At 35.5% G+C, this 27,872-nt stretch overlaps 2 protein-coding genes across 6 annotated transcripts in view; one reads left to right on the forward strand and one right to left on the reverse strand.

The window, feature by feature from the left end:
- LOC136027704 (uncharacterized) overlaps nt 1-5,838 on the forward strand; it is an 84,963-nt gene extending 79,125 nt beyond the window's left edge. For all 3 annotated transcript variants that reach the window (XM_065705157.1, XM_065705159.1, XM_065705165.1), the window contains exon 9: nt 5,697-5,838. In XM_065705157.1, coding sequence (XP_065561229.1) covers nt 5,697-5,819 — 123 coding nt within the window. In that variant the 3' untranslated portion in view covers nt 5,820-5,838. The remainder of the gene's footprint in view (nt 1-5,696) is intronic.
- Nucleotides 5,839-7,788: 1,950 nt separating this feature from the next.
- The window catches only part of LOC136027714 (transmembrane glycoprotein NMB-like), a 45,290-nt gene continuing 25,206 nt past the window's right edge, over nt 7,789-27,872 (reverse strand). For 2 of the 3 annotated variants that reach the window (XM_065705171.1, XM_065705179.1), the window contains exons 3-9: nt 27,228-27,403; nt 21,087-21,249; nt 18,803-19,023; nt 15,916-16,243; nt 14,851-14,988; nt 10,501-10,653; nt 7,789-8,528 (exon numbers count right to left, since the gene is read on the reverse strand). In XM_065705171.1, coding sequence (XP_065561243.1) covers nt 8,191-8,528; nt 10,501-10,653; nt 14,851-14,988; nt 15,916-16,243; nt 18,803-19,023; nt 21,087-21,249; nt 27,228-27,403 — 1,517 coding nt within the window. In that variant the 3' untranslated portion in view covers nt 7,789-8,190. The remainder of the gene's footprint in view (nt 8,529-10,500; nt 10,654-14,850; nt 14,989-15,915; nt 16,244-18,802; nt 19,024-21,086; nt 21,250-27,227; nt 27,404-27,872) is intronic. The other variant, XM_065705174.1, reaches the window with a different exon arrangement.

Consider the following 27,872-nt stretch of genomic DNA (forward strand, 5'->3'; position numbering starts at 1 on the left):
AAGAAAATCGATGGGTCCTGACGACTTTGGAGATTACTTCTAAGTGGACGAAGCAGTTTTGTACATAAAGAAGTTCTTGTCATCTTTTGTACTTTTCATAGCATCACTCGATTAAAATACAAAGGGGAACCGATTCAACATTTTCAGGAAACAACCCAATGTTCTGCAGGACTAAGACATAAAACAATCCTGAGAAAATCTACTTTCCCTGCTAGGGTAGCTTTGTTTTGGCACTATAAGCAACACGAGGAAAAATAGTTTTTGTCTTTTCTAGAAAACTACTGGAAAGTTTTGCAAACTTCACTGGAACTTTTTTGCCCTTTTTCCCAATTCCAAGGAAATATTTTGCCTCTATTATTATTTCGGAGCTACAGACCGCTGATCAGGAGAACAAAAACAGGTGCAAAAGCAATAGCGCTGCTCAGCAGCACACCAGATAGTCTTAGGTGTGTGGTAGAGCTACCATATCAGTTAGTCTTTGAGCTAAAGACGTACTGAAACATGCTCTTATGTTACCATGGCCTATCTTTCCTGCGTTTAATGGAGCAAATAAATCTCTATAATAACTTTCTAACAAACCAATAAAATCAAAAGTATAATAGCAGACACAAAGAAGAAAAAATATACTCCAGCAGAGAACAAAAACCAAAAATATTTCAGACGAGTAAGGATCCTTGTGGGGACTTTGGCTACGTGAAGATTGTGGTGGTTCGTCGACAAGCTTTGTAAATTGAAACCAAAATCCAGGTTTCCAAAAGCATGTATCATGTTCTTATTGTTGGTGGCAGCATCTTGGTTGCAGCAATAGGTGTGATCTAAAGTAAATCGCTGCCCATAGTAACCGAAAGTTTAAACACGCGTTTCGAGAAAACCCGTCTTGTGAAAAATTATCATTTAAAGCTGATTTGGGAATGTTAACTATTTTCGAAGTTTACCTTAATAGTAAAAGTTTTTGGCAAAAACAAGCTGTTTTGAATTTTCAAATTGTTTTGAAATTTCAAAAACCTTCGGAAATAACGGTAAATCAAAAAGAAAACTAGAAATTTGGAGTTGTCATGGTCTAAAATCTTTAACCAGAGGTTTTCAGCCCCCTTTCCCTTTTTAAAAACCTATCAATATAATATTTTATTGCCCTTGTGTCTGTTTCCTTTCTTTTCTCTGGTCCTAATGGGAAACTGGAACATTGTAGTGTTTTAAACTCACCTGACAGCTTGTAGCTTTTTGTAGCACACCTGACAGCTAATGCTTAAATCTAAGTGCCTTTTATAAATTCTTCTTCGTATCCCCATAGTAAGTTGCTATATGGCACCATTTTGCACTTGATGGAGCCATTGCTTGAGTGAAAAGTCTGGGAAGCTTAACAAATGTACCATTAAAATCCCCACGGTCCTTTACTCTTAAACCGAAGGTATGCAATCCCTTCTAGAATACTCCTTCTCTAAGCCCCGTTTGTAACTGAAACAAACGAAACATGTCCTTTTTTTAATGGGCTAATGAAGAAAAATTTTGATTTGAATTTGGTTGAGAAATATAGCTGTTATTTATGTTGGTCATAACAGTAAAACTCGATTATAAAAAAAAAAACATATATAAAATTTTTTCTCATGAGACCTGTTTAATTAACTCATCCCTGTTTAATTAACTCATCTAAAAGCTAACGATAACATTTATGTGCTAGTATAAAAATCATATTGTTAATGCTATTGTATAGTGCCATGTGTTACCAAAAAGTAAGACTTCTGTGTCATTCATCGAGTGGAAAGACTGGGGAGCATAAACAGTGGAGCGTTTAAATTTCTTATGATCCTTTGGGAATTCATAATCCCCTTTCTCCCAGTTCCTTCAATGAAAAATAAAAAAAAACGAGGTTTGAAAAAAGTCTAAAGAAAAATAATCTTGTAAGTATCTTAGATCATGCAATTACTGTACCTTGACACTAAAAGTTAATTACAAAACATGAATTTTGGAATTTTGAAGAACAACATGGAAACCTTAGCCTGCTTTTTTCGCTAGTGCCAGGGAGCTGGAGCGGTGAATTGGGTATCAAAATAGGTTTTCACAGCTAGAGTTTTACTTCTCCCATCCTGTCAAGGCGTGTCCCTACGTCTCAACCTATTTTCCCAAATGGAAAATACAGTTGAGTCGCTATTCAAAGATAGTTCAGAGCATAATATCCGCTATCATGGTCATTTTCTGTTTGAACCATTTTTATGGCACTTGGTATTAACCAAGTGACATATAGCAGTCGCCAATTCTGTCGGTCTGTCGGTCTGTCTGTCGGTCTGTCTGTCGGTCTGTCTGTCGGTCTGTCTGTCGGTCCCGGTTTTGCTACTTTAGGCACTTCCAGGTAAGCTAGGACGATGAAATTTGGCAAGCGTATCAGGGACCGGACCAGATTAAATTAGAAATAGTCGTTTTCCCGATTTGACCATCTGGGGGGGAGTGGGGGCCCGGTTAATTCGCAAAAAATAGAAAAAATGAAGTATTTTTAACTTATCAGCGGGTATTTGGATCTTAATGAAATTTCATGTTTGGAATGATATTGTGTCTTAGAGCTCTTATTTTTAATCCCGACCGGATCTGATGACATTGGCGGGAGTTGGAGGGGGAAAACCTAAAGTCCCGGTTTTGCTACTTTAGGCACTTCCAGGTAAGCTAGGACGATGAAATTTGGCAAGCGTATCAGGGACCGGACCAGATTAAATTAGAAATAGTCGTTTTCCCGATTTGACCATCTGGGGGGGGGGGGGGGAGAAGGGGCCGGTTAATTCGGAAAAATAGAAAAAATGAAGTATTTTTAACTTATGAGCGGGTGATTGAATCTTAATGAAATTTGATGTTTGGAATGATATTGTGTCTCAGAGCTCTTATTTTAAATCCCGACTGGGTCTGATGACATTGGGGGGAGTTGGAGGGGGGAAACCTAAAATCTTGGAAAACACTTAGAGTAGAGGGATCGGGATGAAACTTGATGGGAAAAATAAGCGCAAGTCCCAGATACATGATTGACATAATCGGAACTTATTTGCTCTCTTTGGGGTAGTTGGGAGGGGGGGAGTAAGTCTTAAAAATTAGAAAAATGAGGTATTTTCAACTTACGAACGGGTGATCGGATCTCAATGAAATTTGATGTTTAGAAGGATATCGTGTCTTAGAGCTCTTATTTTAAATCCCGACCGGATCTGGTGATGGGGGCGGGGAGTTGGGAGGGGGAAACCTAAAACTTGGAAAACACTTAGAGTGGAGGGATCGGGATGAAACATGGTGGGAAAAATAAACACAAGTCCTAGATAGATGATTGACATAAACGGAACGGATCCGCTCTCTTTTGGGTAGTTGGGGGGGGGGGGGTTAATTCTGAAAAATTAGAAAAAATGAGGTATTTTTAACTTACGAATGGGTGATTGGATCTCCATGAAATTTGATTTTTAGAAGGATATCGTGGCTCAAAGCTCTTATTTTAAATCCTGACCGGATCTGGTGACATTGGGGGAAGTTTGGGGTGGGGAGACCTAAAATGATGGGAAACCCTTAGATTGGAAGGATTGGGATGAAACTTGGTTGGAAAAATAAGCAAAAGTCTTGCATACGTAATTTACATAATTGGAACGGATCCGCTCAATTGCGGGGGGGGGGGTAATTCTGAAAAATAAGAAAAATAACGTATTTTTAACTTACGAAGGAGTGATCGGATCTTCATGAAACTTCATATTTAGAAGGACCTCGTAACTCTGATATCTTATTTTAAATCTCAACCGGATCAAACGTAATTGGGGGGGGGGCAGTTGGGGGGACCGGAAATCTTAGAAAATACTTAAAGCGGTGAGATCAGGATGAAACTGGATGGGAAGAATAGAAACCTGTCTAAGATACGTGACTGACATAACTGGACCGGATCTGCTCTCTTTGGTGGAATTGGGAGGGGGGAGGTAATTTTGAAAATTGAGGTATTTGTAACTTACGAAAGGGTGACCAGATCTTAATGAAATTTGATATTTAGAAGGATCTTGTGCTATAAAGTTTAACTTTAGGTTCTGACCTTCTCACAAGTGCCAAATGAGCTCTTGGCTCTTGGCTCTTCCGACCTCGTCCAAATGAGCTCTTGGCTCTTCCGACCTCGTACCATATGAGCTCTCGGCTCTTCCGACCTCGTCACAAGTGCCATATGAGCTCTTAGCTCTTGTTTTAAGTGCAAAGCTTTGATTTTGCACTATAACTCTAAAAAAAACCCACAGTTCTTTTCTTTAATACCGGCTATTCCTCAGCTAGAGGCTCCGTGTTATGAAACTTAAAGCTCCATCAAAATTTCAGAAAACTATCGTTACTGAAAACGAAAAACATACGTGACTTTTATAGAACTGAAACATCAAGCGTTTTAAAACATTCTTTACAGAAACAGACTAACTATTTAGGATGGATATTTCATATGATTTGAATTCACTTAATTTATACAAGCTGTAAATTATAATTTGTAGACAAGGTATTTGGGCAGTGTTTAAGATTTCAGACTTGCTTCTGAAATTAATAGCTTGAAATTCTCCGCACTACAAGGGGAACAGGACTTCTGGAGCTTACATTATGGTTAATTAGTTCTTGATTTAGAATTATCCGAAACTACATTTTCACAGTTGAAAATTTATATTGCTAGCTATATAATTTCTGTTTTTACTTGAGCTTTTTAAAAAGAGTTTAAATATACACTATAAGATATTTATATCATGGCCGTGGCATATAATTGAGGACCTTATATATTACTCTTTAATTTTCTGCAGGAATGTTTTGCTCCTAAAAGACAATACTTTTTGACTTGCATGGGTTTCGTGTTTACAGTAAAGCGCCAGTTTTTATAATTCTACTAATAATATCCGAAACCGATTTATTTGGCCTAGTTTTACATATATAAGCTGTATAGGCTTCGAAGTAATAATTTCATACGCTTTATTTTTCAATTTCGCTCTTTACTTCCATCAGAGAAAAAAAATCGCTGTTAAATTAATGGATTATAGAGACTGGTATTAAGAGAACCCGGGCAAACTTGAATTAGTATTATCAGACAAAACAGACATCTTGATTGTGAAGAAATCGATAAATTCCAGAAATCGAATCATCTGTAGATTTCGAGCTTAGTTTAGAAAGAGACTTCTTATTGCATATAACTCGATTTACAAGAATTTAAGAATGGCGGAAGAGAATTGTCTTAACTATCGTTGATGGCAAGAAGACATAGAAAAAGCATCAGATAGGATGCGAATATGTTTTTACTTATTTTCCCTTCTTTTTAGCAATCATTTTAGAGCTAGGGCAACAATCGTTAATGTTATAATTTAGTGCTTCTTTTAGTTCATGAAATTATATTACCCTACTGGAAACTTAAAACTTGCCTATCTTCCCTTACATTTATGTTTTCTAAGATCAGCTATGAGTGAAAAAAAAAAAAACAGCTTATTTATACATTCTAGAAAGTTCAGAGAGGCTGGTTTCGAATGCCAGTTGAGAAAAGTTTAGTTGTTCCTAAAAGAGTTGTTTTTCATGTTGCCTTTCTCCTGATTTAAAAATAAATTAACTATGTCCCTACCACCATTATTGGCGGCGTGTTTTTTTTTTTGTAGAATTGGAATGCAATAAAATTTCCAGCAGTTAAAATTTATTTAAAAATTAAGTGACTGGAGAATTTATTCTTGTTTTTTTCCTTTCAGGTTTGTACCCTTGAAAGTTTGAGAAAAGCAGAAACAATATTAGAAACGCTGAAGACAGTTCGACCAAAACAGGAACAACCACGCAATCACTTCTATACTCTTGAAGTTGTTCAATTATATTGAATGTAAGAACAATCAAAAATCGAGTTAAGTTCTTTAGGGAGATATGACGAAAGACTTTAGAAGCCAAATTATTTTTATTCTTGGTTCCCTATCGTTAGAACCAGAATAATTCGAGAATAAAAATTCGAGTTCAGTCGATAAAAATGGCAAGGCTATCGGTATAATTGTTTCCCCCCCCCTCCACAAAAGATTTTCTCTAGTGGCGCTTCTTAGTCCAACAACTTTGTGTTATTCTTTCACTTTTAGATAAGCTATTTTTAGTTTACAGCCTTCTATTTAGAATCTAAACCATGAAATGAACATTGAAAAAAGAGGAAGGATCAACAAAGCCTAGGGGAAAGTAAGTGAAGAACAAAAAACTCAAATATGCTTAAGTGTGCTGTGTTTGCTTGGAACAGATCGGCGAAACAGAAAACATAAGGTCGGCTTTCACTCTCAACCACAGGTGCAACTATTTCGCCTAAATTTTAAACAACAGAAACCAGACTGAAGGAAACAATTAAAGGAATTTTTTCCGCCGTCCCATTGTCTGCTAATAACATTAGTTAACATGTCCTTGTTTGGACAGAGGAAACAGAATTCCTGGCTAACAAATATTTCGCTAAAATTTTCCAAAATTTTTATCTAACAAGTATTCGATTTGTCAAAGATATTATTTAACAACGTTAGCTAACAGCTTTCATTTGGACGGTGGAAAAACTTAAGTATGAAAGTTAGGTCTCGAATAGGTTTAAGATAATTCCTTGAAAAATAATGATCCGAAGCAGGATTTTCTACAGCTGGCTTTCAGGCGAAGATAGTTTCTATAGATAATATTAGGTTAGGTTGTTTCCTCACCCAACGGCTAATGCGTTGCTTTCTGATGATAAAAATTTTATTTTAAGCTCGTCTGGCTTTAGTTAAGTTATCGGGCGTTTTTTGGCAATAATTAGTCTTTCGGCTCGAAGAAATTATTTTTTTGACTTTTTTTTTATTTCTTAGAGAAAACAACAAAGATAAGCGGATAAAAATTCATACGAATAATCTTTAAAACTTTTAAGCATGATTGATGATTTGTTTATTCTTAAGTCTTTCTAATTTTTAATTTTTGTTTGTGTTTCTGGCCTGCCATGGCTTGTGATAGGGCTCATCTAAAACTATGAATTATCAGAGTTGCTTTTGTGTTTCACGAATCTTCTTCGTCTTCAAGCATAAGAAGTGAATCCGAAACGCCATACGCACGTTTTCTGCGGGAAAGACCTTTAACGGATTATAGGAGGGGCTAGTAGAAAATTAGAAACTTTAGGAAATAATACATATTATAATAATATGAATTATTCCCTTAAGTAGGCTTTGGGTTAAATATGCTGAAAATAAGGAACAAAGAATAAGAAATATGTTTCCTTATTTTTTGGATAACAAACAAAAGACAACGTTTAAATTTTAGATGTATATATTTAAAAGCATAAATAAGGATATAAACCACATAGCGGTATTAATTTAATAAAAAATAAGTGTATATATAATTTATACTTTCAGTTTATACCTACAGTCCAAATGTATAACCAATACCAATCAGTAACAATGATTAATTTGACTAGGATGCATAAATATACATAAAGTAATATAATAAATTTTATGATGATTTTTTTTTATAAATTTGTATATATATATATGTTTTTTTTTGGGGGGGGATCAACCGCAAAGATTTTTTTATTTATATAACGACCGTACTCGGCTAGCATAATTTATGAAGATGTATTTTGTCGGTCTTGGACTACAGAGTAGTATCTAGGTGCCATTGGAACTGAAGATTTTACGACAATATCCAATGAATAAACGTGTGAATTAGATACTGAAACACGCAAACATTTGCATATAGGTGAAGGCGCGAATTCCAGAATTTTCCTTGAAACCTAAAGAAGGTAAACCTGTTATCATGTCTTACAGCCCCATGATTTGCCCTAACTATGCCGTAGGTTAATATTAATCAGATTTAAGAATTTATCAAAAGCAAAATAAGACATCATTTAAAAAGGAATAATAAAACATTTGAAAATACAGAAGTTAAAAAATGCAAATATTAAGCTGTTTTCTTCTTCAGTGGTTAGCATTAAAGAGACTTTTTTTTTGCTGATGATGGCAAGCTATGAAATTTGATTACGACTTGTGAATAAAATACAGATTTAGTAATTTATTTTTAAAATCCCTTGCGCTGGATTTTTTTTTATCTCTCATCAGATAAAGCTGCCATCATTATAAGGTGACGTCACAAAGTTAATTATACCACGTCGAGAGGATTTACCGTTCAGGAGGCACAACAATTCTTCTCGTTCTTTTTTCAGCACGCATAAATATAATTTCAAACAGCACATAAATTTAAAGAAGGAATTCAATCTGTCAAATCGAGGTCATTTCGAACTTCGCTCTGAGTTAGTTGTTCTGTACTTCCATAAGAGCTTTTGTTAGTTCTCACTGTTGAAAAACTTCTTAGAAAAGATTGCTGTCGCATTTCAGAAATGTATCTCGACAACTCTGACCTTAGGCGATCAATAAAGGTCATAAACTCGGCCACCTCTTCTTCTTGGCCAAAGTCAAAATCAGCAGTTTCCACGGCCAAGCCTGAGTTGGCTTTGGTTACAAAGGCAAAACCAACGCCCATTGCCACGACTGCTAGAGCTGTACAGATTACAGGGACTAAGAACATCGAAAGGTTCGTTTTCTTCGTAGCTGTAAATAAAATGCCATATTAGTTTATCATCCCTTCAAGTTAGCATCTAATCTCACCGTTCAGTAAGCTTACTGAAAATTTTTTTTGTATTCAAGAGGTAACTGCAGTTATTGAAATGGGTTCATTAGATCTTTCTGAAGCCTATTTCACTGATTATTTTCTTAATGTATATCAGAGCTCAATAAGCTACAACTCGCTCTTTTTAGATAAAAAATTCCTGCTGTATTTATCTATCAGGCTAAATTAAAAATCTTTCTGTTAAAGTTCTCATAAGACTTGCTATGCAGATGTAAGATTTTTAACTTTAATGGTCTTTTTTTCTTCAACTAAAATTTTGGTACAATAAGATCATCATAGGCGTCTTGAGGGAAAGTTAAACTAGTAACCATTTCTTCCAACTTTCAAATTACTCGCGTAAAATTGATTTTACTATAGAAGCGGCGTTCAAGAGAGCATAATAATTGCGCTTATTAGAAAGCAATTGCAATTAATTGTAATAAGCTGTACAAAACGCGGGCGAAACTTTAACCCTTCTTTCAATATTCTATTCTAAATATAAATTGTAACTTTTAAATTCCACAAAGCGAAAACTTACGAAGATACAATTTAAGTAATCTATTCTGCTTTTTCTTGATTTTCGTTAATGAAATGAAAAATTCAATGACTATGGGCTTATCGCAGTAAATAAAAATGTATAATGTTAATTTTACTTTCAACCCCTCTGTATGCAGAGGAGAAAGTTAGGGAATAAGGAAGTAAGAAGGAATTTAGGGAAAGGAGAACGATTAATGAATCCACCGGTCCTTTTGTCCTTTCAATGCAAGTCACAGTAGCTGACTTTTCACAAAATTGCTTGTTTTAGAGGAGACATATTTTTTATTGGCAATCAGCTAGTTTCCTGGTTGATAGTTTCCGTAGCACTTACCTGTTTTTTTTTGTACACTTGAATACAATTTTTGTACTTGGACCTAGTAAACTAATTTAGTTTGGTAACAACAATGCAACCTGAATCAATCTTCACATAGCTTCAATATTTTTCTGTTTGTTACCCTAGTACTCTACAAAGCAAATGTGAAAGCCTCTGTCAGTTACTAAAAATGACTATGCTGCCACGCTGAAAGTAAAAGGAGTATCAAAAGTTTTAGCTTTTTCTTATTTTCCACCTTGGACATTTTAAGCGATCTGGCTTGGACGAAATAATTCTCCAGAGCGCTGTATTTATTGAATGGGGGAGGGGGGGGGGGTGAACTCTCAAAAACATTAAATAAAAACATTACCCGAATATATTGGGGAAAAAAAGTACGACAATATCGAAGGCAGGCTGATCCCTCTTCCTATTCTCCATAGAGATGCGCATGTCAACAATAAAAGAAAGAGTGAAAAACATGATACGAATTGCAAAAAGTGTTGTGAAAATCTCGTTTCAAGAAATACCAAATTACATCCTTCTGTCTGACATGCCTCGTAAAGCGAGTATTTAGCGTTTTTCTAATCCTCAGTGAGTTGTGGTTCAAGTCATGCCTGGGACAGTTCATGAATGACTTGGAATGCGAGGGCTTATGGTTTTCATGATCATATTTGATTTATTAAATTTTTTCATATTCGATTTCACACTTCATATTTCACATATTTCACAAAAAGTACGACAATATCAAAGGCTGGCTGATCCCCCCTCCCATTCTACTATTCAACGTTTAACGTTAACGTTCTTCTAATCCTCACTGATTTGTGGTTCAAGTCATATCTGGAAGAGTTCCTGAATTACTTGAAATGGCTTGTGGTTTTGATGATCATAATTCATATTTGAAAAGACAACGTCTTTAACGATAATTTCCCGCTAGCGTTTGATTAATTTAAACGTGCATTAGGCAACCCTGTTTCAGGCCTTTGATCTTGAATTAGAGGTTTGAAATAAATGCAGCAACCCGATAATATATTTTCGAGTTGTATATCAGCTGATAACCGACTCACCTTCATAGATATTTACTTTGATATCCACTATCTCTTTGCTGACGCTGTTAGTTATTATCAGTGGTATTGTATAAGTGCCAGGCGTCCTGAAGTAGTGAAAAATGGAAATTCGACATATTTTGGATGTATTCGGATCTGAACAAGATTCATTACCTAAAATAAAAGAATACGGTGGTATCATGAATTTAAAGTTATAACTCTACCTTATTAAATGATTCTTCCTTCTTCTTTGACTTATTGGTACCTGAGTTAAGAGCAAGCTTTAAACCTGTGAGGCATAGCAAGGGATCTAGTCGTTTACTACCATTAGAAAAACGCCTACACTTCGAGAATAGAATATATTTATTCACTACAATAGCTGGAGGTAACAAAAACATGCCAAAATTAAAAAGAGATACAAAACAGGAACTGAAAATTTTACACCGTTAGTGTCACTTCGGGTGTTATCAATAGAATTCATAGATGTCAAGAATCACGCCATCTGGCTCATGAGTATTATCATGTATTATGAGTATTATCATGTACAAGGTTATATCAATTACACATATTAATGAATGTAAAATACTATTATACTGAAAGCAAATACTTTTAAGATAAGATTCAATATTAATTAAAATAGCAAACGCTAGCGCAGTTACATCATGTACACAGTAAAGTGAATAAGAATCAACATAAAAATCATTACTATATCACTTATAGACAAATCCATGAAATAAACTACATCAAACGTTAATTACTTCTTAAACCGCTATCATTAAAATGACCTGCAAAATAAGGGACAAGTGATTTACGATATCTTTCAGTACTAGGGGCTGGGTAAGTAATTAATTGTGGATAATTATTTTTGTTTTGTCGGACCCTAGTGTTTGGTCTTTCAGTAATGGGGGGGGGGGGGTTCAAGGTCAGGTAATAAACCACGACAAGTTGGAGATTTCAGACAATTAGTCCAAATTGATTCGTCAACTCACGTCCACAAGAGTTTTTTAATACTCAAAAAGTAATTTTCACAGAATTTTTCATTTCTTACAGAATAAACACAATATTTTGTCACCATCAGACAATGACAGGGTATCCCGCCAGTCAGGAGCTGAGAGCTATTCCTTGTAGCTTTATTAGTTGTGGTGTCTAGGGCCTGTGCGCCGCATATTTTTTCTGCTTGGAATAAACTGATTTGGTGCCAAAAAACACACAGGTGGTCGCTCCTACTTAATGAAAGTGCTGTAATTTGGGTACGGTAATATTCTGGACAGTATCTACAAATCAGACTCAACATACGTTCGGCTTTTGTTAGCACATTGACAACTTGGTTAAGCGACAAAGAATTGCTTAGCAATTTGGGATCCAAATTGTTAATGTTGCCACAAATTATGATACCGGTTTTAAGAAACAAAGATTGTACATTGTCAGTGCACTGTTTATGTTACAAGGTTACGACAACAAGGGCCACGGGGTGGATAATGTATAACACATATTACCAGTAGTGCGATTTCCTTAGGTATCTTCTTAGGCCTGCACTACAACCATAAGACTTCAAAACTGCGTTTATTTGGTATTTCGTTAAAATTGAGAACTCTGCTCGTTATCGATGATTGACGAATAATAAGAACACTACCGCCATGTGTTATTGCAATTCCATTGGACATCATTCTTGGTTTGAAATAGATATCATATCCGTCAAATGTAACGAACTCTTTAGTCGTGGACCACGATTCACAGATAAAGGCAAAATCAATGAGTTCATTTTTCAAGCATACTTCGATCTCTTCTCTTTTGTTCATAAGTGAGAGGACATTTCATAGTAGTATTTTTGGAAATGAATATACATGAATGAAGTTCTTTGCACTGTGGTCTCGAATTCGCTTTCAGCAAACTGAATCGGTTCTAAGTTGGGAAACTCAGATCTCTCTGAAAATCCGAATCTGTTTGTTGTTCGGACCGGATGGATTCAGTAATACTGGTTAATGCCGGTTCTTGCTAAATTTTCCAGGGTTTCAAGGGGAACGGCTGATAGTGTGAGGGGAATGAAAGGCATCAATTTCTTTGGAATGGGCGGCTTGAGATTCAAGCTCATGACCGGGACTGGAAAATGCTGTCTTTGGTGATCTAGCATCAATAGAGGTGCATTTTTTCGTTCCCCGGTTTTTTGAACCACTGTCAAAGAACGGAACTTTTTTTTCTTCTGCGGAAAGTAAGGTGCACACTAAGACAACAGTTCTTGAAACGAAGTTCACAAAACATTTTTTACACAGAGATTTTTGAGACAAAACACAAAACTTGTCACGTTTAGAATTATGCTCGGCATTGTGGTTTTCTTTACATCAAGTCAATACTATGGAGTTGATGGTCAACTTTTTCAGGTTCCTTGAGATTTCGTTCACCAACTATCTCTGACGGTTTTATTTCAAGAATGGATTCTATACCCAAGTCTCTTCCTGGTGTCTATTAATGACCAAGATGACAATATTACAAATAAACCTTACGATTATACAGATGATTCGAAAAATTAAATTGAAATCCTAAGTACGGCATTCGAAATGAACACCATTTGAAGCTTCGGAATGACATCATGAAAACTGGGGATATGGCAGATCGTAAATTTTTCTGCAGCCCAAGAATTACCCATTTCCAAAGCAAGAACGGTGAAATATAATACTGATTTCATATTTAAAACAGAATATATAATAAGAGTCAATGAGTCTTCCTATTCCAGGAGTGAATTTCGCGTCGGATCTCATATGAACTAACCACCTTAGTAAAGTGATGTAATCTTGTTTCTTGAAACGATGAATCATCGCCCGATACATAAATTAGGAAAATCCTTTCCTATTCACACCCTGCAGACCCTTAGTGAATAAACCCGTCCTTTTTTACCGATACCCTAAAAACTTATAATGCTTCTTTTCAATGAATCCAAAATCCAGCAGTCTGAGCGACCCTGGTTAAAGATGCTTAATCGTCTCAACCATTAAATGAGTGCTTTGAGGTGTTTCTTCTCGATGAATTCAAAATCCAGCAGTGTGAGCGACATCCGATAAAGATGCTTAATCGCCTCAACCATTATATGAGTGTCTTGAGGTGGCATCCATGTTAGTACTTTACAAGGGCATTCATTACCGTCCATCGAAGTTGATGACGCTCATGCCCGCTAGAAATAGTCCATCGGCATCTACTCGCCATCACACTGCTCTTCAGGACTATCTACAGAAAGGTTGTCACTAGGAATATACAATATCACGAGATTCACTTGCAAAAAATCCCAATGATGAAAAAAGGCTCCCAACATGTGAGACAACAGAACTATATGTGCTTAATATACTTTTTCAGGGCAATATTGAAGGTATACGCTTTTCCCAACATCTCAAGCTCTGGACTGAAATCCAAAGGAGAGGCAGCTATGACTTACACTGGCAATCTCCCAGCCAGGAGTACCTAAAATAGACCTTCGTTTAACGCACTGTCGTCATGTCCAATGTCCTCCGAGCAGATGGTATTCCAAAAGAACATTTCCTTAGTTGCTTTAAGCGGAGGTATAACAAACATAGAAAAAGGGGACGAGGATGAAGACTAGCGGCATATCGCCAGATGGTGAAGTCCTGGAACCTGATAACAAAGGAACACCGAAGTAAAACCAAAATATAAGTTTAAAAAAAATTGTATCTGATTTATAAATGGCATTAAAAAAGACGACCCGTGATACAATTACGAATTGTTCGATTTAAACTAACTTGAATTAACAGGGATATTTTCATTATACACGCAGATGTTTTAATAACAGAACTGAAAAGGAAATCTTGGGCATAGTCATACAAAGTTAACCCTAAACTTGTAGGTTGTTTAAATATAAGCTATTACAACAAACTACCGGCGCACAGAGGGTTAGTTTACCAAAAACCTGGTCAGAACTATGATTAAAAACAACTTTTATTGGTGTTATATTATCACAATAGAGGTAACCAGAGTTGAATTTTCGCAACTTCAGTGTTTTCTAGCCGTCCCCTATTCTACAAACGGTTCTGGAGCTCTACCATCACCGCCGAGTTCTTTTAAATTCCAAAAAATATCATAGTGAAGAATGACTTAACGAAGCTCAGCACCACTTTTAAGAAGCAGAACTCTTGAAATTACTCTAGCTTACCCCACACACCCTACCTATCTTGGTCTCCCATCTCTTAGTGTAATATAACTTTGGTATATACATGATAGCGACCACGGAAAGAACTAGTCTTTGGGTGGGGGGGGGGAGTAAGCTGTTAAAAACAAATAACATAATTCAAATTGAATACATGTTTAGCGATGAAAAACAAATGCAAAAAAAATGCTATTATTTCACAGGCCAAAAAAAATACAAACCAGTAATATTATAACTGCCAGCATATATTTCCCAGCAGTAAAGAAACATCGACGATCCATTACAAGTAACATCAATATGATATACCTCACCATGTTTTAACCAATTTTTTCCTGCTATGCTTATATTTGACACAGGATCTGAAAAAAATAAGAGGAGGAATAATAATATTGATTAAAAATTCCAGTTGGGCGTTATTCACTGAACTCAATATGAAAGTAGAATATAAGGCAAATAAACGACCATTTTTTGTCTCTTTTTTAAAACATTTGATTTTATACCTTTTGAAGATTAAATATTTTTAAATTGAGATTAATACTCTTACCTTAAACTGAACATGTTGATTGACTTTTTTCATTATATTGGCCTTAAGGCACTAACAATTCTCTTGGCTTTTCCAAACGCTACACAATGGTCTTAATTTCAGGAAAAAATGAAATTAAATTTTTTTTTACGCGACAAACTGATGCACTTTGATTCGACCATTAAAAATTTACGCACAGCGTGGGTATGGTACCTAGAAGCCCCAGGCCTTTGTCGAACAGAGAAAGGATAGCCCCAGGTACATCCACCACCCTCACTTCGAATAAGTATCTATTTGTACCGCTGCTGAATTGGCATGTTTTTTTTTTTTTCCACCGAGATCGAGACCCAACGTCTTAAACAGACGGCGTTAGTAATTGAAACAAGAACAGTCTATTTAAAAACACGCAAATTTCTGCCAGGTAACCCAGAAAATCCAAATTCTGTTAATGAGCATTGCGGTTCAATAAAAAAAAGTCGACAGATGGATAGCAAGGAAACGAGGATGTCTATATATGTTTGATTTTCAGTGTCACTTCGATACGTCATCTACCTGAGTAAGCTAGTATGTCCATCAAATAATGCATCTGGTAATAAGTCAGAGGCCTTCTGACTAAACGTTGTGAGTGCGGGGTAAAGCCTGTAATTTTGCTTTGGCATTTCTACAACATAAACTTTGCGTACTGCAATTAGAAAAATGACCGTTTTAAATAAGAGAGCAGAAGAGAAAAAAGATAAACGAAATTCAAACTGTATATAAATACCTCTAGCTTCCAAAGCAATACCAAACTTTCCGTACTTGAAGTCTGGAGATATGCTTAAGGAATCGTTTCTACTAGAAATTAATGAAACATCCCGTAGAGATCTTCCATTAGTAACAGCACTAGAAACATTGCTGGTAACAAGCTTTGGCGATGAGGAAGTACCTGCGGAAGCCGTTGCTGTAACTACTGTAACATTCTTTGCTGTAGACGTTGTCGGAATTGAACTGGTAGTAGCAGTTGTGGTGGACGTTGTTGTGATGGGAGTAGGAGTCGTAGGTGGTGGAGGAGGAGTAAAATCTGCCAAAACTTGCACTTGCACCTCATACTTCTGCAAAGATTGAAATTACAAATATATTTCAAAAAAATGAAATACTGAAATTAGGTGCACAAAGCTCAGAGACTGTAAAACAGCATCGATTCAAATAGCAACTATTTTGAGCACTGCCTGCGATTTTACATCATTTTTTTTTTACAAAAGTGAGTCATCAACATCATCTTAAATACAGTAATTGCCATTTTTTTCTAAACTCCGGTTTTATCAAAGTCACACCAACTTATTTTAGTTACTCCAATTTTATCTTAGTGATTTTTCTCCAATAGAAATAACTCTAATCATATGTACTTATAACTCATATGTCTCTAACTGACATAAAAACAACCAGATTTTCATTCAATATTTTGGGAATATAAAGCAACATTTTCTTCTTTATTTCAGGCTCATTTTTTTACGTTCTTAGAAAATAAAATCAGCGCAGCTGCTATCAAATGTTTTATAATTTATTTTTCGCAAAACCTAGAAAGCTTTCGCTCGTCGCGCAATAATATGGAGTCTTTTCGGTAAAAATCATTATCAGCAGTTACTATTCTACATATTGACAGCCTCGTTAAGAGTTTAGCCGAACTGGGGTGCTTAGCATGAATGAACTGAATGCACAGCTTTTCCTAAAGTGGACTCTGCTGTTAATGCTGCTAAGAACAAAACAAGGAATTTAAACAGCGTTTCAAGTGCAACATTCTAAATCTTTTTGTTTATTCTGATTTATATTAAGAGTCAAAATAAAAATTTTCTACTAATTGTTTTATGGAAAATTGTGCTGCCGGTTCATAGCGACGCTAAGCCAAAATGTTGTATTTTCCATAAGTACTCGGAAATGCTGTATCCAGGGGAGGGGGTACAGGGTTTAAACCCCTCCTCCCGAAAGCTTTGTCTGACTCGTAAAAGCGTGACAAAAATGCATAAGACTAGTTTTTGATGCATTTTTTGAACCCCCAAAACAAAAATCTGGGATTCGGCATTTGTACTCGGGATGTATTACTCAATGTTAACATAGCATCGTATTGGCATAAAATGGCAATTTTTAATTTTTCGTCTAATCTCAGTCGTTTCCAGCTCAAAAATTCATGCGTCAACATTACATAAGTAACAGAATTGGATCTAGACTAAGGAATAAGTACTGAAAAGGAACATTTAAATAATCAAAAATAAGTAGATTCCCAATTCTGCGGTTTATATATTTTTCTTCCCTGGACATTTTAATAGATGAAATGAACCAATTTCATACAAGCATTTTTTGTCTGTTTTGCTGTACCCGGTGTGTGCGAGTCGTTTTGCATGAAAAAAAAAACACGGCTGTATGAGTCGAGGGAGAGCACATTCAGGGACGAACCCCGAGGGGGATAACGTGGATACATGCCCCCTCTCTGAAATTCGGGAAATTTGCCCATTCTTATAGATCTTGACTAACATAAAAGGATATTGTACGCCGCAAATCTTATTGAGACGAGGATAAAAATGAATGTTTTATTATTTTTATAAAATAAAATTTAGAACGAGACTGTCTTAAAAATTAACCAAATTCACTATGGGTTTTAATCCAATTGATATACAGTAATGTATGCACAACAAGTGGGTCAAGTGCGATGATCTCACATGATAATATTTGCTTTATGAAAATGCCGTTGGGAACAAAGGCAGGCTGCCGCCAAGTAAGCCACGTGCTCTTATGACCTCGGGCTCTTAAGATCGTTGAACTTCATTCAAATCTGAGCTTTTTCAGTGTTTATATAGAACACTACACCCGTGTTAGATTAATCGTCCACCATGTCAAAACGGAAATCAACAATTATAGACTTTTTCAAAAAGAAACAGTTGGTTGATAGGTGACCTTAGTTGGTTGATACAAACCTTAGGTGAAATGGAAATCAATTTGAAATACTTAAGGGGGGAAGGTTATGATGGATCGGCCAACTCATCTATGAGCGGCAAGTTTCAAGGTCGTGCTGCTATAGTCCGTGAATGTTTTCCCCATGCAGTCTACTTAGAACAATTCATCTAAAATAAAAGTACTATGGATTCTAAGGGCCTATAGGGACACGGATGGACTTGATTAACTTCGATATCCATCCTTTAAAATTAGGTGCAGACCATTTATTGCCTATTCATTTTTGTTTCATGACCTTTAGTGTGTAAAACGTTTTTCGACCTTATTAGCATTAAACCAAATATTCTGAAAAAAGTCCATCAATGTGGAAATTGATGATGGTGTTGCTCAATTGCCTTTAGTTTGGTTCTTGTTGAGAAAGCCAACTTTTCTTCTAAACCCTTTCCTTTTGTGAGAGAAATTGAGTCACGGTAATTGTTTTTTGTAATTTGAACGATTTCCACAACCAGTCATTGGTTCCGTGACACCTAACAATGGCTTGATTGTGAAGGTGGTTATAGCACCTCTTAAAATATCCTGAGTTTCATAAATTAAGAAACTGGAGCAAATTAGTAGATGGTACAAAGGTAATATGGCCGTCTAAGATCAAATCATGTTAAAGGCAAAAATAAGTTCAATAAAGGAAAAACTAGTGTTTATAAATATGCTTAAACACTAATACTTACTTGTGGCGTTGAAAAATTTGTAGCAAGACTCGCAGTATCTGTTTGTATAAAATCGTCCTTTTGACTAAGCGACCAAAGGTATGTCAAGTTAGCTTTTGAGAGATAATTTTCGGGGTCGTGGAACTGAACTTCGAAAGTAATAGGTATTCCAGTTTTCACAAAACATTTGGCTGCATTTTCTGTTCCATTTTGCAAATATATGAGCTGCCCATTTAGAAAATCTGAAAATAAGCCCTTTTTAAATTTTTTATATGGCAACCATGGATTTGCAACGGAGTAACTATTTTTTTATATTTAATTAAACAGATCTTTCTTTTCTATATAAACCAAATCTGGTAACTACTATTTATGCAAAACAAAGGCTAGCAAGGTCATAACCAGTAGAGGAAGGGGAAAGTCTCCAAACAACCTATCTATTCCCAAAAATTTCTAAGGTAGCGACAATGTTAACATTCTCCTTAAAAGGGGGTAATGTACCTTAAAAAATGAGAAGAGATCCAAAGTGCAAGGAGATCCAAATATATCTTGATCAAAGATATTACACAAACAAATGTAAGTCAAAACAATATAGAGGATACAAAAAGATTTTTGAAGAAAGGGGAGGTGGAAAGTTCAAACATGAAAAACAAATTTCAGGTCACAAATTGTCTTGAGGAGGGGGCATTTTTTTAATTGTTAGCATAAGGAATATATTCTACGGCGTTGTGTGTATATTCATTATATTCATTTTCACTCAAAAATAATACTATCCATTGTTCTGCTCCATAATATGCATTTTTTTCGAGATGTCTTGTGGACAATCTACAAAACCTCCAATAGGAATTGTGACTGCTGAAAAGTCCCCCTTTTGCAATACACCTTTTAATGTCCTGCGCCCCCCCCCCCCACCTCCAGATCCTTAAAATATATAAGACACTCTTTCAAGAGGCCAGGCAAGTCAAGAGACGCATCTACAGAGGCAAGTAGAACTATTTGTCTTCCTTCACCTTGGAGACTCGAGTTGAGGAGCTACTTTTGATAAATTTTAGGAAGGTGGTGCAAACTGCTTTCGCAGAAAAAAGCAAAAAACAGCTAACAGTATTTAGCAGAAAGGAAAATTACCTGCTAGTAAATAGAGCAAAACTTAAAAAAAATCTCAGTTAGCCTATTTATTTCTCATAATTGAGAAAAAAATATTATACGCTAACTGGTATCAGAAACTAAGCATTATCCTGACTTAAGTGCAATATCTCTTACAGGAGAACATTTGTATAAAGTAGGTATAAAAAAGATTCCCATTAACAAATTTCAGCTTTATTGAAGCGCAGTCTAAAAGACCCATGTTAAGTTCTTAGAAATCTCGTTGGTTTTTGATCAATTTCGAATATTTTCATGCTAAGGAGCAATGATAACAAAACTATTCATCCATGCATTGCAGACAAGTAAGATACACTACAAAGCAGTTTTAGCAGCCTTCAAAAAAGGGACTAAGATCATTCCATAGCAAACAGCCTACGGTATTGAAAATCAACAATCCTTTTCGACATAAGAACAAATTAGAATGTCAGTGCAAAATCTCGAAGAGGCTTAGGTTTCCCTTAAGAAATGATAATTTTGGCAGAGGTCAAATTCAAAGTAGTTATCAAAGGATTGGTGAAAGGAATTTCTTAAAAACCTAAAACACGTTAGTAGTTTACACAAGCAGGGGGATATTGGTACTAAATTAGTTATAAGTTGTATCCTACCCCCCCCCAGATTAAAAAGTACCGGACTAAAATACAAAAAAAAATTAATTTGGACTCAAATACCCTATTCAACAACACCCCTCTAGAAATCATCAGCTTTACCCTTTTAAATATTTTTGGCTGTGTCGAAATTTGATTTCAACTATGTCCTAGTTTAATTTCATCGAAAGCACAAAGATTGTAAATAAACACACCCTATTATATACAAAAGCCATATATGTAGGGGAGGAGGAGGAGAGGGTGTCACAGAATGTTTACGGTGCAAGAAAGGCTGACATTTATCACAAAGTTTCTCTTAGATAGTGTGGGGGGTGAAGACGGTAAAGGCAGAAATAATTTGAAGGGTTTTCTATTTTTTCTGACTATTTTCGGCGAGTTTCCCCCTTCCTCCCTTTGTATACAGGTGCATAAAATATATAAATCATATATATATATATATATATATATATATATATATATATATATATATATATATATATATATATATATATATATATATATATATATATATATATATATAGAGAGAGAGAGAGAGAGAGAAAATAAGATTTTGAGCATACTTGTTACGCTGTACCTAGTCGAAGCTGACCCTTCTGGTATTGGGATAGGAAAATAGCTGTAGTATCGACTGACAGTCACCTCCATAGTGTAGATGTCAGCAGAATATTTAGACGACGGGTAGCTGATAGTCCATTGTACTTCAGTGTCTTCAGACTTTTCGCTCTAAGGAAAATTTCAGACAGTATCTTTACATAGAATAAAAGAAACCACTGACCATTTGATACAAAATATGTAAATTCTACTAACACCGCTAAGGATGGGGTGTTAGGAGGGAGCATGTCTCAATGGTTGGTCAAAATAGACCATCTTTCCCAGAATAAATTAAAAATCTAGTCCTGAAAATATTTCCTTAGCGGAAAGTTTGACAAAGATCCCCTTTCCCTCAAACATCGGACCTATCAAAAATGGAGTTTTAAAAGGTCAAACGGAAATACTAAAGTTAACAAAGAAAGCGAATATTTCGAGAGAACAATCCACTCTCTTCTTCAGCGTGAGCAAAATAATATAATCCAGGAAAAAGCAAAAACCAAAACACAAACGTGAAAAGTACAACAAATGCCATCTGTGTTATGACAGGCCAATGTGGTGTAAGAATTTATCTACATCAGACCTGTGTGTATGTATGTAATCGGCTTGAAATAAACTTTATTTAACGGAAGAATTTTATAATCATAGCTATATCTTACCACTTCTCACCCTATTCAAGCTTAAAGTAGTGCAATTTTCCGGGAATCAGAAATTTAGCGGATCCTCAAAACGTGTATGTTTAATCGTGTATGTTTAATTTCCATTTGCAGTTAAGGTATGTCCATTACTGGGAATTTGGCAGAGTCTTTAACTGAAAAAAGCTATCTTTCTTATAATATTATTGAATAAAAGAAAACAATTTTTTTTTTAACTGACAGTAGGGAGCAACTTAAAAACTTAAAACGAACAGAAATTATTACGTATATGATGGGGTTCACCCCCTCCTAAATACTTCGCTCTATACATGAAAGTTAAAATTTTGCCCTAATTCTACACAAACGCTGTTTAATTAGAATAAAAAGCTCTTTTAACAGTGCTAAAAAAAAACTTTAGCGTAAAGAGCGAGGTATTTACGGTTGGGTGACCCCCCTCATATACATAACAATTTCTGTTCGTTTTAAGTTTAAAAGATGCTCCTTACTTTCAGCTGAAAAAATATGTTTCTTTTTAGTTAATTTCTGATCGTGTTTTTAAATAATGCTGGGAAATCCAGTTCTCACTCCATGGAAAATTCACTTGCCTCATGAAAAACGCCTTCATGGAAAGATCCTCCCACGTAAGCCCCCCCCTCCATCAGAAAAATCCCCCCGAAAACGTTTATAACCGACAATATGCGCAAACAATGGGCAAACCTCATATCTTGCAGCCCTTCCTCCAGGGACTATGGGAGGTTAATTCATCCTCAAAGACATAGTTATTAGATTTTTCGACTAAGCTAAAAAAATGGCTACCTCAAAATTTTGATCGGGTGACCTTTGAGAGAAAACGAGCGTGTGATGGAGGCTAGCTGCCCTCCAATATTTTTGGTAACTTAAAGGGCACATGAACTTTGATCCGAGGTCTTTCTTCTGGCAAAAAATGCAAAATTCCACATTTTCGTATATAGGAACCTCTTAAAACCTCTACAGTAGGGTTCTTTGGTAAGCTGAATCCGACGGTTTGATTTTCATTAAGACCTTTTGATGTTTTAGGGATGTTTACCCCCCTTTTCAAAAATTGGGCAAATTTTCTCAGACTCGTAACTTCTGATGGGTATAATAAAATTTGATTAATTTTACACAATTTAGATAAGCACCAAAATTTGATTCCTTTGATATATCTATGGTTATTAAGACTCTGTTTCTTAAAGTTTCGGTTACTATTGAACAATATACTCCTTACTTACAGTTCGTTACCACGAACTGTTTGAATATTTAATTACTTTTTCTTTGTGAATATAGTCACCCCCCCCCCCCCCCGTCAAAGCTATTATAACTTTATGTATTAACAAACATTTTTAACAAAAGAAATCGAGTGTTGTAGCTGTCGGTTGCAATATAATGCCAAGTTGATCATTCCGTTATAACTAAGATTAATTTATTAATTGAAAATATAAGTTTTTTATGACCTATAACTTATTACATGGTTTAAAAATTTCAAATTTTACAACTACTAATGAATGAAGACTTAATCAGCTTAAGTTTTTGGGTATGCGATGGTATGCTCCTGCAAACCCCTCAGGAGTTACCGCCCCTTCCCGCAGAGCTTGAGAGTGGTAGGTACCGCAAGGTATCGACTCCTGCCCTTATTGGGGTCACTACCACCCTTGCTGAGGTTAAGTATGAGGTCTTATGACCGCTCCTTATCTGATGAGGCAAAGTCTATCTTAGGAGTTTTTTTTTTGTCCGCTGTTTGGGACAATTACCCATTCAGCCGATATTTACCTAGCTTTCAAACCGAAAAAACAGCTTTGGATCGAACTTTCTTCCAGAACACGAACAAATACGCGACCCAAGACAATTCTTACGGATACGTTTACTGTTACCCACTGCAATGTACGTGGTCTCCGATTCAGGTTGGATCACCTTCATTAGATGACGAATGAGGTCTCCCCTTCTGTCATGTGTGTATCTAAAGCCAATGAATTCTGGCGTCATTGATAGTGAGATCAACATTACTAGTTACACTCTGCTAAGGTTGGATCACAAAAACCAGAGAAATTGACTTTCCAAGTTAAATTAAAAATGTTTTCAAGTTCACTTAAGAGGAAGGCAGGTTGCCCTTTAATCAAAAATTTCCGCATAGGGTGGAGGGAGGGGGATTTTCTATATTAAAATTAATTTAATTTGCATATATTTTTACGACTCTTTGCACATGTAATCAAAATAAATAAATTAGGTAAAAAATTAATGTATGGCAAAGGATAATTTTATTCAGTCTAGGGATTTGAAAAGATAACAAGAGGCTAATTTAAAACTAAGAAAACTTAAAATATCTTAGTAATTGTAAAGCAAAACGTTGTCTATTCAATTTACATAAAGTATAAATAATGCGCATCTTGTGACGGCAAAGATTTTATTCATGGCAGTTAGAACAACAGGGAACTTCCAAAGCTGTCGAATTATTCAATGATACCCTCTTTTGAGCAGATTGTTGTTTTACATGCAAATATGCTATAGTATTTTTAGGGACTATCCTTTCCGGATCTCTAGTACAAAGGAGCAGTTAAATGGTTTTTCTAAGATTTTCCAGAAAGTAAGTGTCGCCTTTCAGTTTTCTGTCGTTTCTTTAGATTTACTACCAAAGTTATAGAAGCTATGGGAAGACTGCCCAGACGATTCTGAACAACTTGGGCACACAAACTAATTTTTTTAGAATGGACGAACCAGGGTGATCCTTCATGGTATTGAGCGGCTTTAACTGATAGTGAAAAGCATGACGTTTGAAAAAACTGATGTTCGTATTTATTGATTAGGTGCATTGTCGTGTTTTTTGATTTATAGATTTTTTCTAATCATGGACTCGATCCCCCAATTAGGGGAATTGTCGGAGGGAGGGGGAAATTTCCCATGAGGAAGAATTTTCCTTGAATTTCCTTTTTTTTAATATTGCAGTAACGCCCAACGGGTAGGCTAGCATAAAATATAAATTCTACAACATTTTATGTGCGGTACTTCCAGCAAATTAAATATTACCACGGGATTGTGTATTACTCAATAAATGTGTATTTATAGTAGTTACGCGAACTGCAACTACTGAAATGGATAATTGAGGAGTAGAAGAACATCAAAAGGAATAACCAAAGTCAGTAGCCATAAAAAGTATATCAAAACTCGTTCACGGTTTGCGCTAAGCAGAGACCAGTCGAGCCAACCAAAAATCACGCAAAGAATACCATGATCCTTCTGAAACAGCCTTGGGCTCCACATTTGGTCTCTGATTTGGTTTCACGGTCTATGCAAAGCGCAGGCCGAGGATAGGGCCAAAAATCACGCAAGGAATACCATGGCCCTTCAGGAACAGCCTTGGGCTTCACATTTGGCCTCAGACTCGGTTTCACGGTCTATGCAAAGCATAGGCCAAGGATCACGCCAAAAATCACGCAAGTAATACCATGATCCTTCTACCATGAAGCCTTAAGCTCCACATTTGGCTTCAGTCCCACGGTCTATGCGAAGCACAGGCCAGGAATCACGCCAAAAATCATGAAAATAATACCGTGATCCTTCTGGAACAGCCTTGGGCTCCACATTTGGCCTCAGACTGCGAGGATGAGGACTGGTCAAGGACAGTGAGGAATCACCGCCGAAATCGTCCAGAATTAAGCCCTGTCTATTAAATTAAGGTCATTCGCCAACTTATTTGGTCTTGCTGCCACTATGTGGTCTATTTTGTTATCACTATTGATTGTGTCTCAGTTATTAATATAGTTTTAAATAGTAACTAAGTTTATCGCCTGAAAATGTTTATAATTTAAAATCATGTGCATATTGCTACACTGATATTATTGAACTACACTGGTAAATTGGTCATTTTTAGAATGGCACTATTCACTGATAGAACATTTTCATCCAGATGCCAAATATTAAAAAAATGCGGCATCGAATAAACCTTACTGTGATAAAACCAAAAATAATTTCAGAGAGCCTGTAAGTGGCCCCATCGAACACAACAAATCCAAATAATTTAGCTCAATGTGCTAGAGAATAATCCAATAAATTTAATATATTGGATTATTATATGCAATAATTATTATATTATTGTTATTATAATAATCTTATTAAATATTTTATATAGATATACCATATATACATTATAAGCTAACTATAAGTAAAGCAATAAAAATAAAATAAAACAATTAAACGACTATGTGTCACCAAGTAGTGCTGATCAGAGAGATAAAAAGAGCCAGTATGGGTTTTTGTGTTAGATATAGCCTGTTTCATTGTTTGATTGTTGCTAATAATAACAACCTATGATGAAGTAACAAAAACGAACAAGTTACGAAAGATTAGCTAAGTAGGCTATTGATTATTGAATTACAGAAGGAGAAAGTAGAACGATAATAAACCAATTATAGTAGCTTTGAAAACAAAATATATAAACAGTATTGTCAATTTGGGGTGTAGAGCAAGCCCCCTTGATTTTTTGAATGTCATTTTGGGCGGGTATTTTCATTACAAATGCCTTTCCCTGGCATTCTTATTGAAAAAAAAGAAAAGGCAGCCAATTTATCTCTATAATCTGAAAAATACTTCCCCCCAAATCTTTGTGAATTGACACCACGGTAAATAAGAAGGTTACATTCCAAATTTACGAGAGACAACTTCACGCCTGTTCACTAAATTAGTGTATTGGATTAACAGCCAAAGAATTTTCAATTCAGAAACTAAATTCCTCAATATGAATATTCATGTGACTAATCCTAATTTTCCAAATTACAAATTTTGCAGAAACGAAAATTTCACTTAGAGAAGATGAACAATTTGGTAAACAGACTTACAAGATACCATAGAGAGTTGAAATGAATTAACACATCCCAAAAAGCAAAGTTTGCTCTGAAAAATGGATATTTATAGATCGATTGTAATAGCAAGATGAATTATTAACTAATTATAATTTTATTTTATAATTATTAATGTTAAAGTATGAAAATAATCTATAGAATGTTCCGCTATTGATTTTATAAATTATTAATAATAAAATTAAGATATTTAATTGTGACATAATAAGAAGCTTGCTTTTCATAATCAAAAAGTTGAAGCAGCAGGTGCAGCTGGCCATATCTTTAAATATTTGATTTTATATTTTACTTGACCTTTTTTGTAATCCTTCCAACATTCGGTGGATTTTTTCTGTAACTCTCCTTATTCTGTTTTGCAAAATATTGTGTTCCTTGTATTTGGATTTCCTGTTAAACACCAGCGTATTATTGGGTGTTAAATCAGCACAAAATGGGTTAAGTGTGCTTTCAATGTTCGTTTCATGAGTACGTTATGAGTTATGCAGAGAATACCATAATTCCAGTCACGTTTAGACAAACTGATCAAGTTCAGAATAAATTTCCACAAGTAAAATTGAACAAGATTTAGATGTACATTACTGGCAGTAAAACTGACCGTTTAAAACCTTACCGTATATCTATGGCCTCCTTCATAGCGATCATTGAATTCAAAACAAAACGTTCCTTGAGGCTTTTCACCACTTGACGTAGTTATTGAAGCAGTAAATGTAATGTTTGCATCAAGGACAACGGGGCCATTGCTTGTTAAAGATACTTGAAGAGATGCAACAACGCCCAAGAAAAAACCTATATGGAAACCGAAAAAAAGAGAGTTTAAATTCGTACATTTAGGACATTTAGGCAATCTTGTCTTTTGAAGCAAACAAAGGATCTAAAATAGGAAAGATAGAATCTAAAATAGGAAAGATAGAATCTAAAATAGATAATTAGATCTGGGATCTAAAATAGAAAAAAAAAAGCAAAGAACGGAAAAAATACTAAGTTGAAAAACATTTTCATCCGACTCTATGCCTTCGGATAGAATTGCCAAGAACAATGTGTCTCGCTGGTACGAATATTATTTTCTCTCCTGCCTCATCATATTGGCTGATAGTAAAATTTTACACAGAAGAGAGGGTAATTCGATCGTAGAATGGAAGTTCTAGTGAACTTTATAAAGACCAAAAGCAATCGGAGGGCAATCAACCACCCATCCAAAGTCCCTTATGCCAAAAATTTAACTTGGAGATAAGAACAGCCTAAAGGCCCAATAAGT

The sequence above is a fragment of the Artemia franciscana genome, chromosome 1, assembly GCF_032884065.1.
Source record: "Artemia franciscana chromosome 1, ASM3288406v1, whole genome shotgun sequence".
In the NCBI taxonomy this organism is placed as follows: Eukaryota; Metazoa; Arthropoda; class Branchiopoda; order Anostraca; family Artemiidae; genus Artemia; species Artemia franciscana.